At 35.8% G+C, this 18,494-nt stretch overlaps 2 protein-coding genes across 2 annotated transcripts; one reads left to right on the plus strand and one right to left on the minus strand.

Moving 5' to 3' along the window:
* The first annotated feature begins 299 nt into the window (after window positions 1-299).
* EHD1 (EPS15 homology domain 1) lies at window positions 300-4,631 on the plus strand. The gene is made up of 16 exons (XM_089615685.1): window positions 300-640; window positions 751-830; window positions 1,439-1,507; window positions 1,583-1,640; window positions 1,773-1,828; window positions 1,953-1,995; window positions 2,078-2,139; window positions 2,249-2,362; window positions 2,487-2,593; window positions 2,681-2,741; window positions 2,889-3,017; window positions 3,101-3,352; window positions 3,614-3,693; window positions 3,799-3,925; window positions 4,014-4,157; window positions 4,316-4,631. The coding sequence occupies exons 1-16, from the start codon at window positions 556-558 to the stop codon at window positions 4,499-4,501; spliced, it is 1,653 nt and encodes a 550-aa protein (XP_089471811.1). The 5' UTR covers window positions 300-555; the 3' UTR covers window positions 4,502-4,631.
* Window positions 4,632-6,827: 2,196 nt separating this feature from the next.
* Window positions 6,828-9,439, minus strand: LOC149398598 (GDSL esterase/lipase At4g26790-like). Its single transcript, XM_089615154.1, has 3 exons — window positions 9,004-9,439; window positions 7,454-7,946; window positions 6,828-7,128 (listed from the first exon to the last, which is right to left on the minus strand). The coding sequence occupies exons 1-3, from the start codon at window positions 9,385-9,387 to the stop codon at window positions 6,929-6,931; spliced, it is 1,077 nt and encodes a 358-aa protein (XP_089471280.1). The 5' UTR covers window positions 9,388-9,439; the 3' UTR covers window positions 6,828-6,928.
* Window positions 9,440-18,494: the final 9,055 nt, after the last annotated feature.

Genomic DNA, 18,494 nt, shown 5'->3' on the forward strand with positions numbered 1-18,494 from the left:
ATGTATTTTGTTCATAAATTCATTATATTCAAATCTATCATTATCATAGAGACATAGATTGATTCTCAAGAAACACGTGTGATGCGATATGACTATGGTGAAAACGAAAAGCAATGACTCCCATAATATCATGATTTTTGTGAAAGTGCCTATAGTTTACATTAAAAAAAAAAATCATTAATCAAGCTAATTTTCCATTTCCGAGGATGTTAAAGTCATTTTTACTTCTGTAAAGAGAAGGACGTCCTTGCAAAATATTTCGCATAAACGATAAAAGTCACCGTCTAACTGTCTCAGTTCATACTCCCAAACTTTTAAAACGACGGCGTTTCACCGTTTTTTTTCCCCCTCCGTACGTAGAAAGCAAAGGAATTTCCTTTACCTTCTTCTTCCGCCAAAACGGAAATCTCGTTTCCTTTGTTTTTTTCCCCCCAAATTCCGTCTCTTTCGGAAACAATTCTATACGGAACAATCGAATTTTCTCCTCAACTATAAGATAAAATAAAATAAAATAAAATATAGCATAGTTTCTCTCACTTTTTTTCCCTTCTTTCCATGGAGATTTCTTCGTCTCCGATTTCTTCGTGTTCAAAAGAGCACCAGAAGATCTACCAGGATTGGTTTGGTTACGCCGATTCAGGTACATTCCTAACTTCATTCCTATTTGTTTGTTTGTTTCCTCGAGAAGAAAAAGCTTTTTTTTTTTTTTTTTTTCTTTTCTCCAACGTGATTTTTACTGCTCTGGTTCAGACGCCGATGGTCGCATTTCCGGTGGCGATGCGATAAAGTTCTTCGCTTTGTCGAATTTGCCTCGGCAAGAACTGAAGCAGGTTTGTCTCTTTCTCAATCTTCTGAACTCCAATATATTGGTGCGTATATATGTGTATATTGCAACGGTTTGATTATCCAAAATTAATGATCGGGTTATTGCTAGTTTAGTCAGTCAATGCTTTGAATTCTGGCTGAAGCTTAGTCTACCGCCAAACACATTTCAAGAAGTTCGTTACTTTATATAGAAAGTGAATAACAGTATTTATTCGAAGTGATTAAATTGATTCAAAGGTTTTTTTTTTTTGGTCGCTATTATTAATCAAGCTTAGTTATAGTTCAGTATTAGTCACTAAGTCTACGCTGATCAAACTCCTTTGCAACATGGTTCTTGCAGTTTTTTTTCCCTCTCTTTGATAATATGATGTTGGATTGGAAAATTAATTTACTTTAAATTCTCTCTGTCATTGATGGCTAAACAATGCTTTTGTGTTCTTTAGAACGATTGATTATTTATTTCTGAGATTAACAGAAACTTCATTGGTGGCTTTGGTAGCTAGTAGCTGCATATGATTTCCCCAAATCTCTTTTTCATTTCTCTTGGCCTTGTGCTATATTATGCTGTTTTGACGAAATGATTTTCTTTGTTAATTCTCTTCTCCGCCGAAAGATTTGGGCAGTTGCAGATTCAAAGAGACAGGGATACCTTGGTTTTGGAGAGTTTGTTGCTGCTATGCGGGTAATTATATTTGAATTTTTTAAAAAGAAAATTAAGGAAAAAAATATTAAAATGTTACCTCATGTTTATGAGCAGTTAGTTTCTTTGGCACAAGCTGGGAATGAGATAACACATGATATATTGAACAGCAACGGTAAACTCTCCAAGCTCAGCTCTGTACTTTTTCATGTATTTTAGTTTTTAATAGCAAATATGCGTACTTATTTATTTTCATATCAAATGTCTTCAATGGTTAATATTGACGGTTGAATTTTGTGTATTGCAGTTGACTTCGATAATTTGAACCCTCCCGTTATGGCTGATATAAGTGCTTTGTTGGCGGTGAGTAATGTCTTCTACTTTTTTTTTTAATTGTAGGGTTTTTGATGATTTATTTTCTTTGGGTAGAGCTATACATGCTTTTGCTCGAATACTTTTGCCTTTAACGTACTCAGTCTTTTTTCAGAAGAAAAAGCAATCACAAAAGACGAGTGAGAACGGCTCAAATGGTTAGAATTTCACTTTAAATGCATGGTTGTCATTGCTTCTTTCTCTTAAGGAATGTAGATTTACGGATCGATATATGACCAGGTAGTTCAATCATTGAACAATCCCCTTCAGCGTCGTGGTTTTCTTCAAAATCGTCGAAGAAGGTATGTCTACGTTTCAAACCAATGCTTTCATTCATTTTCTGTCTAAAGACATCTAATTAATATTGTGCCTACACTAATGTGCAACCACTCTCTAATGATGCAATTTCAGTTGTCTCTTAACTCTGTAACATCGATCATCGATGGCTTGAAGCGGCTATATATTAAGAAGCTGAAGCCATTGGAGGCCACTTATCAGTTTCATGATTTTGAATCCCCGGCATTGGTCAGTATTTTTACTTAGATTTTTTATACCTATATTGGGCCTTTTTGTTTTATGCTTTATATTCCACTGTTTATTGTATGCTTATAGTCTATATGATTGATCTTTGACTCACTGTGTTTTGTAGACTAATAGTGATTTTGATGCTAAACCCATGGTTATGCTTTTGGGTCAATACTCTACTGGGAAAACAACATTCATCAAACATCTGCTAAAAACAAGTTATCCAGGCAAGTTATTCCTCACAGTTATCAACACTAATTTTATTTATTTATTTATTTTTATTGTCTGTCTTCTTACATCTGAAATCCTGATTTCATTTTACAATTTAGGAGCTCACATTGGACCTGAGCCCACGACTGATAGATTTGTTGTTGTTATGGTAAAATCCATCTCCTTTTATTCTCTACCGAAACTGATCTCTCTTGTTTTAATTTATTTCGATGCGACATTGATGTTTCAATAATTTTTTTTTTATTTTTTTTTTATTTTTTTATTTTTTTTTTATTTTTTTTTTTTTTATGGCCAGTCTGGCAGCGATGAGAGAAGTATCCCCGGAAACACCGTGGCCGTGCAAGCCGACATGCCTTTTAGTGGGCTTACAACGTTCGGAACTTCATTTTTGTCCAAGTTCGAATGTTCCCAAATGCCACATCCTGTGAGTTTTATACTGTTTCTTTTTTTCCTTTCATTTTTTTTTCAATTCTCCAAAGTCACTTTTCATCATTTTTATGTCCAAAGCTCCTTGAGCACATCACGTTCGTGGACACCCCCGGAGTTCTATCGGGAGAGAAGCAACGGACTCAGCGAGCTTACGATTTCACCGGAGTAACTTCGTGGTTCGCTTCAAAGTGCGATCTGATACTTCTTCTGTTCGATCCTCATAAGCTCGACGTCAGCGACGAATTCAAGCGTGTGATTTCGTCTCTGCGCGGCCACGATGATAAGATCCGTGTGGTTCTGAACAAGGCTGACCAGATTGATACCCAACAAGTAAGAACCTCTTTTCTAACTTTGCTCATCCATGTATAATTAAGTGAGATTGATACAACCCAGGATAATAATTAAGAACACAAATCACTAACTTTGTTGATTATATTCGGTTTACTATTAGAAGACTAAATAAAATAACTAACTGAATAGCTCTTATCAACACTCCAATGACTTAATTATGTTAAATCAGTAAAATACTAATTTAGCCTTCTGGGTTTAACGGAAATCTAAGAATTTTTTTTACTGGACTATATTGCACAGCTAATGAGGGTTTATGGAGCACTGATGTGGTCGCTTGGGAAGGTTATAAACACTCCCGAAGTCATGCGCGTTTATATTGGGTAGGCTTTTTTTAACATGATTTATTCAAATTCCAAAATTTAGCCTTTATTTCTTATGCGTTAACCATGATTGTTTGAAAAAAAAAAAAAAAAAAAAACATTCAGCTCCTTCAACGAAAAACCGGTGAATGAAGCTGCGACGGGTCCGATCGGTAAAGAGCTGTTTATTAAAGAACAAGAGGATCTTCTTGCTGATCTAAAAGATATTCCAAAGAAGGCTTGTGACCGCCGAGTAAGTTTCAAAAACCCTATCTATATACATATATATTAGACATTGATTTCTCTCTGTCCAATTTTCATTGCTCTCTTTCTTTCCACAGATCAACGAGTTTGTGAAGCGAGCCCGAGCTGCGAAGATTCACGCCCACATTATCGGGCATCTGAAGAAAGAAATGCCTGCGATGATGGGAAAAGCCAAAACTCAGCAAAAGCTTATCGACAATTTAGAGGACGAATTCGCTAAGGTAAATATTTATATATTATTAATTACTCCATGAATAACTTGCCGAATCGCGAGACCTCGTGTCAAGATCCTCACCAACTTTCATTAATAGAAAATAGGATAAACATAATAAAAGTATAAAACTGTACTATAAATCCTATATTCTTCAATTACTCCCAGGTCCAAAGAGAGTTTCACTTGCCTCCGGGCGATTTCCCAAACGTTGACCAGTTCAGGGAGACACTGAAGGGTTACAATATCGACAAGTTTGAGAAGCTTAAGCCGAAAATGGTTCAAGCCGTCGATGACATGTTGGGTTACGACATCCCCGATCTCTTGAAGAATTTCAGAAACCCATACGATTAATCATACGACAGCTTTTTGTGCGGGACATTATCGTTAAATTAATTGTTAAAGCAGGTCAAAGGAGTTTTGTTTTGCATAATGATAAATAATTATGAATTTCAATCTGCATGAGGGTTATCTTTTTTTTTTTTTTTCTTTTCTTTTTCCTTCTTTCTTTATAGTGCAAAAGTATGTACATATATAAAAGGTTATGTGGCGATATGCTTATCACTCTTCATCCAATACTTATGCTTTTGTCAAAATAAATCATAATATTCTTTCGAGTAATTTGGCGCTAATTTTGGTTTGATTTAAGTGGAGATCACAATACATGGTATTGAAAAGAACGTGACCTGTTATTGAGTTAAAATGAATATATTTACTACAATTCATACTTATGAATTTTTGCATAATAATTCATAATTATGGGGTTTTTTTTCCTACTTCTTGATAGTGCAAATATGTACATATATAAAAGGTTATCTGCGATATGCTTCATTACTCTTCATCCAAAACTGATTGTGCGATAAGTTCTTGTCCAAGATAAATCGTAAATCCAAACTTATTTTTGCTTGATTTGAGTGGATATTACAATCCATGGCATTGATAAGGGAAATGTAACCTGTTATTAATTTAAATATAGATAGAATATTTACTATCTTAGAATATGTTATTCTACATGGATATTATAATCGCAGTTTTATTCTGTATATGCACAAGACGTGATCACCAGAAAAAAGTTAATAATCATTCCAAAAATAAAGAACCCCATGAAAAGCGATAAGGTTTTAATTTCCAATCAAACTACTTTTTTTTTTTTTAGTTTTTATCTATTTTTATATAACAAAATTCTGGTCAAATTCCCAACCAAGGAAGGATATCAAAGCTGATAGAGAGATTAAAGAAATTTTCTATAATAATTTTATTTTTTGACAGATGTTTCGTTCCCTAATAACGTGCAAGAAAAAAAAAAAAAACTTTATATAAACCATTAGAAAAACCATCACTAATATCAACGTACCATTTCTCACCCCGAAAAAAAAAAAAAAAAAAAAAAAAAAAAGTCCACATATAACATTTTCTATGAGTCTCTCCGTCTCCAAGACCAAACACGAGCTTCCAAAACCGAGGATTTGGAATTGCTTCATTTCTGTACGTGTACACTTGTCAATACTACGTCGTATTAAACATCTCAAAACTGCCCCCAAAAATGACGATAATAACAACGTGACTGCTAAACGTTGCCACTGCCTTGAGCTTGACGGCTTCGACAAGGCCGAAAATGCCGGCCTAGTCCATTCTGACCAAAATGCCCTTGGAGGAGAGCGAGTCGATTTCAGAGGATCATCAAAAGGTGATGAAGGAGATTTCGGTAATTTCGCATCTTATTATTACTCCTCTAGCTCTATTGAAGACCACGTTATTGATGTTAGGGCACAAGAGTTCATAGATAAGTTCTACGAGAGATTGAGAGTTGAAAGACAGAGATCAATTGAAGAGTACTTTGACATGATTAAATAAACTCGTTGAAGTTATATAAATATGTTATTTTATCTATAATTACATATGTTGTTGGTTCGTTTAATTTCCAAGGGATGATGATATTTTTTTTAATCTTTCCTTGGCGTGTTGGATCTGATCAATAAATATATGAACATTTAGTGTGATAAACAAGTTTGTGATATCCTTGGTAGGATTGAATATTCAATTAATGACGTTCATTAGCTTTTTATGATTTATTATCCTTGGAGGAAATAACTATAACAAGTGTTAATAATAGTATTTCAATAGCGTATCCATTCATACATCTCATTATAAAAAATAAAAATAAAAATAAAAAAGCTATTATACAAAATAATAAATCATAAAAAGCTAATGAACGCCATTAATTGAATATTCAATCCTACCAAGGATATCACAAACTTATTTATCACACTAAATGTTCATATATTTATTGATCAGATGACTCAAACAAAGAAAACTATTTGTTTTCCTTGGATATACTGAAACATTGTCTGATTTAATGAGCATTTAATATTTTCGCCACCAAAGGTATACGGATTTTCCCACGGGAAAGAACAAACAAATGTGTCAGCTTTTATGAACTTAAAGTCTTATGAATTTTAAACGATTTGTCTCCAAATTAAAAAAACATGGGCATATATAAAATCTGCAAAAAAAAAAACGCATTTAAATCTTTGGTGTCGAGGAATAATGTATTTAATTTTAAAATTGTTTGCTAAAACTGTAAAACTTTGAAACTTAGTTAGAAAATGCACTTTCTGTGCTCGTTGAAAAATCGTTTTACATAGTTGAAAATCGAAATGTATATATCTTTGATGCCAGAACGAAATAAATACATTATGAGAAAGGGAAAATTAAAGTACAAGTACAATGGAAATAGATATACCGACTGTATATATAATATGGAAATATTTATAAATATACTTAATATTGATAAAATTGGGCTAGAGAGGTATTAACAGCATGTTCAGCTATAATCCGATTGGTCCTTTCCGTGGGATGGAAGGAATCCCAAAATACATATTTATCTGAATCAGAACATGTAAATGGGTTTAATTTGTCACACAAATATCCCATCTCAAACATTCCCGTCCCACAACATGCTATTGATGCATCCTCAAATCCTGCAAAAAAGTATTATTACAAAAAAAAAATTGAAAAATGTTAATACTTATTAAAAACATATAATATATATCTGATGTGCACATTCAATTAGAAGAACTAAAAATTATTCTATAATTTTTCATGGCATTTAATTGAAGAAACGATCCTACATATTAAAAGCCAATTTTCAAAATGTCATTATTAATGAATTTTTTTTCAAAGATTACATAAAAATGACTTACATATGAATATTTTATTGTAAATGAAATATTTGGATTTCTTTTTTAATTAATGAATGAATTTTTTTTTTTTTTTTTGTGTTGGATAAGGAAATGAAAAACTTACCAAAAGATGACGGATTTAAAATAATTTGATACAGAATTTCATAAGGATCCGAATAGACCAAACGTATCCCAAAAAGGTTTTTGTTGAGATCTTGAATCATGGCTTGCAATTTGAGATTGAATTGCTTTGCAACGCCGTTGTATTCCTCGTTACACTCGCCCCAAGAGAAGAAATTTGTGGCTCTCTCCAAGGGCAAACACCCCATCGGAGGGAGACCGCCGAGAGATATCTTTCTCGCCCCAAGATCGTAAATCTTTGCAACGAAGTCCCTTGCGATTCCCACTAGGAAGTCTTGGAACTGCTCTACTGAGAATTGAGAGGATCTCCCAAATGGGATTAGGTAGTAATTCTCTAGGAAGTCATTGGTTCCAATGCTCACCAAGTAAAGAGCTTCTCTAATTACCTCATTGCCCTTTTCTGTCCCAAGATGGTTTCTCAACTCCTCTTGGTATTGCTTGTAGTACTCAACTTCCTTCCAAAATGGTATCACACCCTATTAAAAAAAAAATATAAAAAAAAAAACAAATAAATTTTTTTGCATCAGTGAGTAATAATTATTAAAACTTGGTATTGAGCATGAGCGAAATTTATTTTCCGAGAGAAAAAAATTATGCTGCGGTCCAGACAAAAATTCATGAATTCTACTTTAGATAAATAATGAGGTTATTTTTGCACAAAAAATAAGTTAAAAAAGAGGGTCAATATGAAACTATGTGAAACATTGAGGGGCTGAACTAAAAAAATGTCTATATGTATAAGGGTGGTTAAATTATGAGTAAATAACAGTAAGAGATATGAGTCACTAAATTTTTTTTTCTGTTGATGCAAAGAGAGCCCACTGGTTTAAACTTTTGATAATTATGAGGAGAATTGTGCAAGAAAAATAAAGCCAGGAGCCAATATGTAAACTATATGAAACGTTTAAAAAAAATATAATGGTGAATTACGAGTAAATAGTAAGAGATATGAGTCACTAAATTATTTTTTCTATTGATACGGAAAAAAGGCCACAATTTCAAACTTTTGATAATTAAGAGGCAAGTCGGGGAAGAAAAATAAAATCAAGGGCCAATATAATATGTAAACTATATTAAACATTCCCAAAAAAAAAAAATATAAGGGTGGTTAAATTATGAGTAAATATTACTAAGAGATATACGCCACTAAATTATTTTTTCTATTGATGAAAAAAAAAAGTCCATGGGTTCAAACTTTTGATAATTAAGAGGCGAGTTATGCAAGAAAAATAAACCCAAGGGCCAATATGTAAACTATATGAGACATTCCATAATTTAATGGTGGTTAAAAATATACGCCTCTAAATTAATTTTTCTATTGATGCAAAAAAAAAAAAAAAGGCCATGGGTTCAAACTTTCGAAAATTAAGAGGCGAGTTATGCAAGAAAAATGAAATCAAGGGCCAATATGTAACTATATGAAACATTCAGGGGCTAAACTAAAAAAAAATGCACACGTGTAAAATTACAAAAATATAAGGGCGGTGAAAATGATGAGTAAACAATAAATAGTAAGATATATGAGTGACTAACAAGGACATCAGAAGTGGCATTGTCATAGCCAGTCCCGGCAGAGGCAAAGCAAACCCCGGCAGCGAAATCTTCGATCCGAAATCCCGGGTCCAAATACGCGGGCACGGCGGGCCCGAGCCCAAAAGCCTCGGATATGAAGTCCGTCGGGATTCTTCCGTTGGAGAATCGTCCCGTGGCGTTTCCCCCGAAGAAGTCTCGGCCGTACGGCTCGAAGTTGCTCTTCAAAAGTGTCGAGACTTGGTTGTTGTTCCCCGAGTCCACCGACGAGTCGCCGAACACGATCACGGCTTCGACTTTACTCGAATTCGTCGGTGTCACAATTAGTGATAGTATTTGGAGTTGGACTAGGAACAAGATCATGATCGTCAAGTTTTTTGACATCATATCAACAAAAAAACAAAATGTGAGTCGTTTGAGGGTGTGAGAGAGTGAGTGTATTGTGGTTTTTAAGTATTAAAATGTTGGCTTAGTTAGTTGAGTTTTTTTTTTTTTTTTTTTTTTTTATAGATGAGCTGGCTTTGGTTTAAATGGAGTTTGATGAAGTTGGTTGGGAATTAATCTTTTTTAGACAAGGCAATAATTCAAGCCTCGCTCACTTACTCGCTCATGTGTTATATTATCTTCTATAGGGTGTGCTAAAACTGCATTATTTGGTGACTTACTTTAAAAAATATATATAAAATAATACATTTTGTTATACTGCATAACCTTTTAATTTAATTAGTGAGGCTTAAAATTATTGCTCGATAATAAATGAAAATAGTTGGGAATTGACTTTTTCGTTGTTAGAGAACGTACTTATTACGTCTTGAATATATGTGCAATATCGATATGTTGCAAGTTAACCATAATTTATGTGCAATTTACACAATGTAAGTCTTAAAAAAAAGATTGAGAACGTACTATTTAAAAGACAACGTATATGTTCAATGCACATATATAATGACTTCATTACACAATGCACATACATCAAATTGCACATATACATGTTCAATCTTTTCATTACTATCCACATTTTCAAAGAAAACCCGCCCAATAAATAAATAAAGTCATTTTCGTTGTTAGAGAACGTACTTATTAGACGTCTTGCCACTTACACCTTAATATACGCAATGCAAGTGAACCTTAATAAATATGAATAAAAATATAATTAGATGAGTAAAAAGGTAAAAAAAAAATAAAAATAATAATAAATAACTAAGTGATATTTTCTTCAGTATTATTTAGGATACGGAGTATTTTATTAGAGAGTATAGCGTGTAACAGTAGTTTTTCAAGGGTGGTTATGGGGTCACATATCTCTCCTGCTACGAAAAGGCTATAGAAGGAGAGAAAAAAAAAATTATGATAGTTTGGACGGTGGATTTCAAATTTTAAACAGTTTACAAAATGATGTTATTTATGGGTGTGGACGATATCGCAATTACAGCAATGGTGCTAAAAAATGGTAGGTACATGTGATGTATATATAAAGTTGAGAATTAATGCAATATATTATTTGCTTACGAATTACGATGAATATTTATTGTTTTGCTGAAAGAACGTGCTAATGAAAATGATATGTGGTTGAGTTGCCAATTAATTATAGCCGTTTGAAACGACATGTCGTATGCTACAAATTTCTATCAAATGAATTATCGAACCCAAAAAGTCAATGACACCATAGATGACATGACTTTATTTATTGGGCGGGTTTTCTTTGAAAATGTGGGTAGTAATGAAAAGATTGAGCTTGAATGAGGCATTTATGTAAAACACTATTCATACTTTTAAAAACATAGTAGTAAAAAGATTGAGCCATCCTTTTTAAAAGTTAAGTAAAAGAGTAATATGAACATCATAGTAATTCACAGATGTTTGTTTGACCATAGTTTATATTGACCTTGAGTCAATTAGGGTTTCGTTTGAGATTGACATGCCATTGAAAATGTTAATCATGCATTATTATTGGTCGTCAAACCTCAAGTTGGATAAGACTCAAAAAGAAATACTGAATACAAGACCAAATTGATTCCTTTATGTACGAGCGTTACAACTAGTCCAATTTTTGCCTCCATTGTGAACTATGTGCAATCTACGTCTAATTCAACATAATATCGTTTCGTTACTTCTACACGTGAAACACAAACTTCTATCATGGTCTGATTCGACCGACCATTGTTGATTCAATATCATCGTCATATTTCTCATTCTCATTTTTCTTATTTTTTTTTTCTTCTTCTTCTTCGTTTATTTTCATTTTTTTATACAAAATAATGCATAACAATAACCATTAAAATATATAATGTATGATCATGGACATACATATATATATATATATATATATATATATATATATATATATATATATATATATATATATGGTGGCGGAGCTAGAATTTGCAAGACAAAGACAAATTTGATTAAAAAAAAATATTCTAATTTTATAAAGGGTGTGTGAGAAAAAGTAAATATTCAATTGGTGTAAATATAAAAATATTATATAATTTTAACATGGTCTCAAGGCAACTCCGACTTTGACTATCACACATTATATTGATATTTTATCTCATATTTCTTATGATGTTTTCTTTTTAGCTAGTGTTTGTGGATTATTATTTTATATCCCAAAGCTTATTTGAGACAATATTTCAAATACCGATACTTATACTGAACTTTTGATTTTACTGATACATCGACTACCATCTGATATATATCGATACCGATACTATGATATTTACAATATCGACTACCGATTATACCGATCATATATCGACGATATATCGACTACCGACAGATATATCAACAAAAATTATATAACCAATTATAATTTTAAATGACCCAAAATATATATCATCAAATCCAAATTATGAAAATACAATGCAAATACTACATATTTATGACAAGAAATACACTTAAAGTTGACACTACAAAAGATAAAATAATTCTCGAATACTACAAATTAAAGAAGACAACAAGTTTTTAAAGTCCAAATCAGTTGTATGTTGAGTGTCGAAGCGATTGAAACGTATGGGGTTGCACCAGCTAACTTTGACCGTATACGAACCACGATATGAATGATGCATAATTTTTCATGTAGTTCTTGATCTGCATTTTGTAGTTGTACTGATCCATGCCAACGAAAACGTTGAGTATAGGATACTCCGCATAGTAACTAACTCCACGACCATCGAAACCCGCCATATTAGTCTTGGATGTCAAGACCGACATTGAATCAAATTGGGAAGAAATTTGATCAATATCAATATTCAAAGAACCATACATAAGAGCTGCATATGTCGGGGGGGCGCCAAAAAAATACTAAAATGTGGATAGTTCAACTAACCTATCATTTGTACCAGCATCTTTCGGAGGATAACTACTATCACATCGTCCAAAGACCGCTAACATCACCGGGGCCGCCAAATCCTCAACCATCTCCTTGGCCCCTTGGATCACCACCACTCCAACCATAGCCACCCCTGCCAAATTCAATTACTCTCGCATGTGGAAGATGATGCAATTTGGGACAATGTACGCATGGTCAACTTTCGCAACGTCGGACATTCATGCCTAAAGTGTTGGAATCGATCTAGGGTTTGAGAAAAAGTTTAACGCTTCGTTAAGCGGCGGAATTTTAAAAATTTTCTTTTTAAGTAAAACTAGTTTTTACTAACCTAGACAAGAGCATATGCATGTAAATAAAAACTAATATGAGCTATAAAAGTTACTAACCTTTTTGATGCTTGAACGTTGATGAGCCTTTGGAAGGTTGGCAACGTTCGTCTCCCCTCGCAGCACGTCTCTCTTTTCTTTCCTCGGGAACTCGAGCAACCACGATAGTTTCTATCACTAAATCACTCGAAAAGAAGGAATTAGTGAGTGGGCACTTTTAAACACTACGACTTGAGAACGAGTCTCGAAGTCGCAGAGCTAAAGACTAGGTCGAGTGAGGACCTAGGTGCCAAGACAAGAGAAAACCGAAAATAAACTAGAGAGAGAGAGAAGAGGACTTCGGCCAAGTTCTAGAGAGAGAGTCTCTCAAATCTCTTAAACTTGGATGAATGAAATGTGAGGAAATGAGGCTCCTATTTATAGGAGAGGTCTCACCTTCAATAAGGTAGTTTCCTCTTCTATAGAATATCACATATTCATGAGCAATTTCCTCTTTTTTCCCTTTGAGATACTCGGCCAAGCTAGGGCTTCTAGAAGCCTTGATTTGTTTCCTATTTTGTTCAAGGCTTGCCTTGTCTCTCTCTTGGCCGAATTCCATATAGCATCCTTATGCAAATTTGTTTCCTCTTTTTCTTTTGGCAAGTATCTTGATACATTTATGCACAAAATATTCTCTCTTGGTTGGGTATGTTGGGCGCCCAAGGCCTTCTAGAAAAGGCTTCTAGAAGCTTTTCCATTTGTTCATGACAACATGAAAAAGGCCCAATAAGAATTTTCAATAAAATTCTTATGAAATGAAACTAATTCACAAGGCCCAATGATCAAGTCATGGCCGAGTGAAACATGTCACAAAATGACCTTGTCAAAAAATTTATTGACATTCATTTCATCCTTTGTCTCAAAAGACAAAAATACCCTTTTAACTATTTTCGTTCTTGTTTTGGCTTAGCTTCCAGTTTAACTATTCCTATCGATGTGATTCGTGACAGTGACCTCATGGACCCAAATGAACAAAGCTTTAGCTAAACACTTGGACTCAAAAGTTCACAAACCTTTTCCAAGTTTAGCTTAATGCCAACTGACTCCACTAAAGAGCTGACACTGAAAATCTCTCGGTTCAAATGAATTTATTTTCTACTCAAGAATTCGACCTAATTATGATGAGCGGATCCACTGAATATTATCTATGTTTACCCTTCATGAATGTCATCAGCTAGTCGGGATTTACTAAATTACCATTTTACCCTTCTAGCTGTTATTTCCTCAACTCCTTTGTCGCTTGTGAATAAGTTAGAAACAATGTATTGACGAGGAGCTAACAAGTCACATTGTTTCATCCAAAAGAGTCAGGACTCAATTTGGACACTGGCCAGTTCATTTATTCACACTCCAAGGAACAAAGCATGAGGTGACATACATTGCATTTCAGCAATCTTGTACATGAATTCCATATCTATGAGAACTTCACAAAGTTACTCATGACAGACTCACAACTTAGTACTTCACCAATAGGCCTTGTTCGGAATCACATAGTGAGTCCGAACTTTGACTTTCTCAAATGAGAATACTAAGGTGTGAAATGGCATGTCTCATTTCAGGATTAAGGTAAGCATGATGCAATTCATACATAGTGACTTCGAGACATAAGAGGTTAAATGGTTTGTTCTTATCTTGTCTCTAGAAGTGCACTGGTCAATTCAGTACCTTCGGAAGATACCTAGAAGAACTATAGAGTTCCTAACTCTCAATGCCTCATAACCAGACATCATAGATTCTTCTAACAATCATACTGAGGTCAATAGTCCTTTGACCCTAAGATTGCGAATATATCGTTTTAAGCAAACTACGAAGAGTTTGTTCATGCAAATCTACATTTGTCTCTTCGTAAGTTGTTAAGTTTGTTTATGGACTAAAAGACTATGGTTTTATCATAAAGCTTCAGACAAGGAAGATTGAATGAACGTTTCAACTTTATTAATGAATGAATAGGCAATTACAAGCAAGAGTCTTCATGAGACTTTATTACATCAAATGTTCAAAATAAAGACTACAACTCTTCTTGTGGGCACCATTGACAACAAACTCCCACTTGACTCAAAGAAGGGGTGTGTAGTCCTTCATGCCTAATCCCTCACGATGTTGGTCGAAGACCTTGTTCGCTAGGGCCTTGGTGAATGGATCTGCGAGGTTGTCCACCGTTGAGATCTTCTTCACTTCCACGTCTCCGCGCTGCACGATCTCTCGAATCAAATGGTATTTCCTCTCAATATGCTTAGAGCGCTTATGGCTTCTAGGTTCCTTTGAGTTAGCGACAGCCCCACTATTATCACAATAAAGGGTCATGGGCTCGTCGACGTTTGGAACAATTTCCAAATACTTAAGGAACTTTCTAAGCCATACAGCCTCTTTGGATGCTTCACAAGCAGCCACATATTCTGCTTCCATTGTGGAGTCAGCAATGCAAGATTGCTTAATACTTCTCCACACAACAGCTCCACCATTAAGGATGAACACAGATCCCGAAGTGGACTTCCTGGAATCCTTATCCGCTTGAAAATCGGAGTCGGTATATCCCGTCATAGTCAGGTCAGTACCTGAGTATGTAAGCATCAAGTTCCTAGTTATTCGAAGATACTTAAGAACATGCTTAACAGCAATCCAGTGCTCGGGTCCAGGGTTGGATTGGAAACGACTAACTACGCCAACGGCGAAACATATATCAGGTCGGGTGCAAAGCATAGCATACATGAGGCTTCCTACGGCAGAGGCGTAAGGAATTTTCCTCATGTCTTCAATCTCTTGTGCAGTCTTGGGAGACTGGTCCTTAGAGAGTGAAACTCCATGCCTAAAGGGTGTTTGACCCCTCTTGCAGTCTTGCATCGAGAAGCGATCCATCACCTTATCAATATAAGATGCTTGAGAGAGCGACAGGGTCCGGTTTTTCCTATCTCGAAAGATTTGGATTCCCAGAATGTACGCGGCTTCTCCTAGATCCTTCATATCGAATTGCTTTGCTAGCCAGACCTTAACCTCAGATAATTTACCCATGTCATTACCAATGAGTAGTATATCATCGACATATAGTACCAGAAACACAACTTTGCCTTCGTGTATTAACTTGTAAACACAAGGCTCATCTATTGACTGTTCAAAGCCGAAGCTCTTTACAGTTTCATCGAATCTAATATTCCATGACCTAGATGCTTGCTTTAGTCCATAAATGGATTTAAGCAACTCACAAACCTTGGTCTCTTGACCTTTATCCACGAAACCGTCTGGTTGAGCCATGTAAATGCGCTCGTCAAGATTGCCATTCAGAAAAGCTGTCTTGACATCCATTTGCCAGATCTCATAGTCGAGAGCTGCAGCTATGGATAGGAGTATGCGGATGGATTTAAGCATCGCGACTGGCGAGAAGGTTTCTTCATAGTCAATCCCTTCTTGTTGGGTATAACCCTTCGCCACAAGTCGTGCTTTGAACGTCTCAACGTTCCCATCAGGACCCCTTTTCTTCTTGTATATCCACTTACACCCTACGGGTTTAATCCCTTCAGGAAGGTCTACAAGTTTCCAGACTTTGTTGACATACATCGAGTGCATCTCAACTTTCATGGCGTCAAGCCAAAGGTTTGATTCAGAACAAGCCATTGCTTGGCTATAGGAAACAGGATCATCCATGTCGGAGACGGCTACAAGAGAGTCTCCATAAGACATGTACCTGTCAGGCTTTTGAGTAGCCCTCCCACTACGTCGAAGTACTACTTGACGAGATTCTGATGAGTTAGGTTGTGTTTCAGTTGGGGTAAGAACAGTTCTTACAGACGAGGTAGAAGCTTCCTCACCCAACTTTTCTTCAAGCACAATTTTGCTTCTAGGTTTCGCATCCTTCATAAAGTCCTCCTCAAGGAAACGAGCATTCGTGCTAACAAAAGTCTTATCGTCCTCGGGACTATAGAAAGTAAAACCTTTGGTTTCCTTCGGATATCCTATAAACAGGCACAATTCTGACCTACTAGCCAACTTGCTAGTCTTTTGCCTCAGCACGTGTGCAGGGCAACCCCAAATTCGGATGCGGCCAAGATTCACTTTACGGCCAGTCCATCGTTCATAAGGAGTACCAGGAACCGTCTTGGACGGAACTTGGTTCAGAATGTAGGCGGCTGTTTCGAGGGCATATCCCCAAAAGGAAAGCGGGAGTGATGAGTAACTCATCATTGATCTAACCATCTCCATAAGAGTTCGGTTTCTTCTCTCTGACACTCCGTTTTGTTGAGGTGTGCCAGGTGCGGTAAGCTGAGAAGCGATACCTTCTTCTTTAAGAAAGTCATCGAACTCTCCAGACATATACTCACCACCTCGATCAGATCGAAGGGTTTTGATCACTTTGCCAGTTTGCTCTTCCACTAAAGCCCTAAAGACCTTAAATACGTTAAAGGTCTCGGATTTGTGTTTAAGCAAATAGACAAACCCATATCTTGAGTAATCATCAGTGAAGGTAACGAAGTATTCGTATCCTCCACGTGCCTGTTGGTTGAGCGGACCACATACATCAGAATGTATTAGTTCCAGCAACTCAGTGGCTCTTCGACCCTTATCGGAGAAAGGTCGCTTAGTCATTTTTCCTTCTATGCAGGATTCACAAGTAGGTAGTGAACCTATTGCAGAGGCTTGGAGTGGACCATCCCTCACAAGTCTCTTAATCCTATCTAGACTGATATGACCAAGTCTTAAGTGCCAGAGGTATGTTGATTTTGTTAGATCGGAGGATTCAGAAAGTTTGATCCTCTTTGGCTCCCTAATTAGATCGTTATCTATTTCGGTGTCTAAAAGAGAAGGTTGAGTGGGATAGATGTAGAAAAGAGCATTCTTCATACATGCATCAGTGACAAAAGAATTATCAGGAAACGAAATACGAATTCCATTCTTAATGAACTTTAAACAATAATCTTGCTCAAGAAGACGAGCAACGGATATTAAGTTCTTCCCAAAGGTAGGAACAAAATAAACATTATTCAAGTTTAAAGTGTGGTCTTCAAAAGACAGCATCACGGATCCCACAGCCTTCGCAGACACCAGGCTCCCATCACCCCATTTGAAACAGAACTCGCCTTCCTCTAAGCTTTTGGTTTTCTTGAAACCATTCAAGGAACAACAAATATGGTTAGTAGCAGCGGAGTCAAGAATCCACGTTGATACATTATCAGCTACTAAGCATGCTTCGGTAACTAGTACAATAGTATGTTCCTTTGCTTTGAGATAGGCATGACAGTTCTTTTTATCGGCCTTGTGAGGTCTCTTCTTAGTTCTAGAGGCGGAGGCTTTGTGCTCAGTAGCATGTGCCTCTCCTTGATTCCTCTTTCTCTTATTGAGACCTACAGCAGTGTGAAGCTCCTTCATAAGCTCGGTAACAGTGTACTTTAGCTTTGTAATGGAGTAGTTCAGCTTGGAGGTATCAAGAGATGCGGGGAGAGTTTCTAAGATCATATCTATGATATTCTTCCCATCAATCTCAGATCCTAGGATTTCCATTTCAGTTAGGTAACTAATGATCAGCATCATATGGTCCCTAACAGGAGTCCTAGCCTTTATGCGACAGTTCATAAACTGTCGGACTGCTTGTAGCCTTGTTTGACGCCTTTGCCCTCCAAACATCTCAAGGAGATTGTAGAGCATGTCAGCGGCAGTCTCGAAGTCACGATGTTGCTCTTTCAGCATATTGTTCATAGATGCCAAGATATAGCACCTCACAATCTCATCGGATCGAAGCCAGGCCGCTAAGGCGTCATTGTCCTCTTGAGTTGAATCATCATTCGTCAGAGGAGGACACGGGGTGGTGA

Source organism: Urtica dioica, chromosome 5, assembly GCF_054948205.1.
Source record: "Urtica dioica subsp. dioica isolate 48M chromosome 5, U.dioica_male_clone48M_v1_H2, whole genome shotgun sequence".
Classification (NCBI taxonomy): domain Eukaryota; kingdom Viridiplantae; phylum Streptophyta; class Magnoliopsida; order Rosales; family Urticaceae; genus Urtica; species Urtica dioica.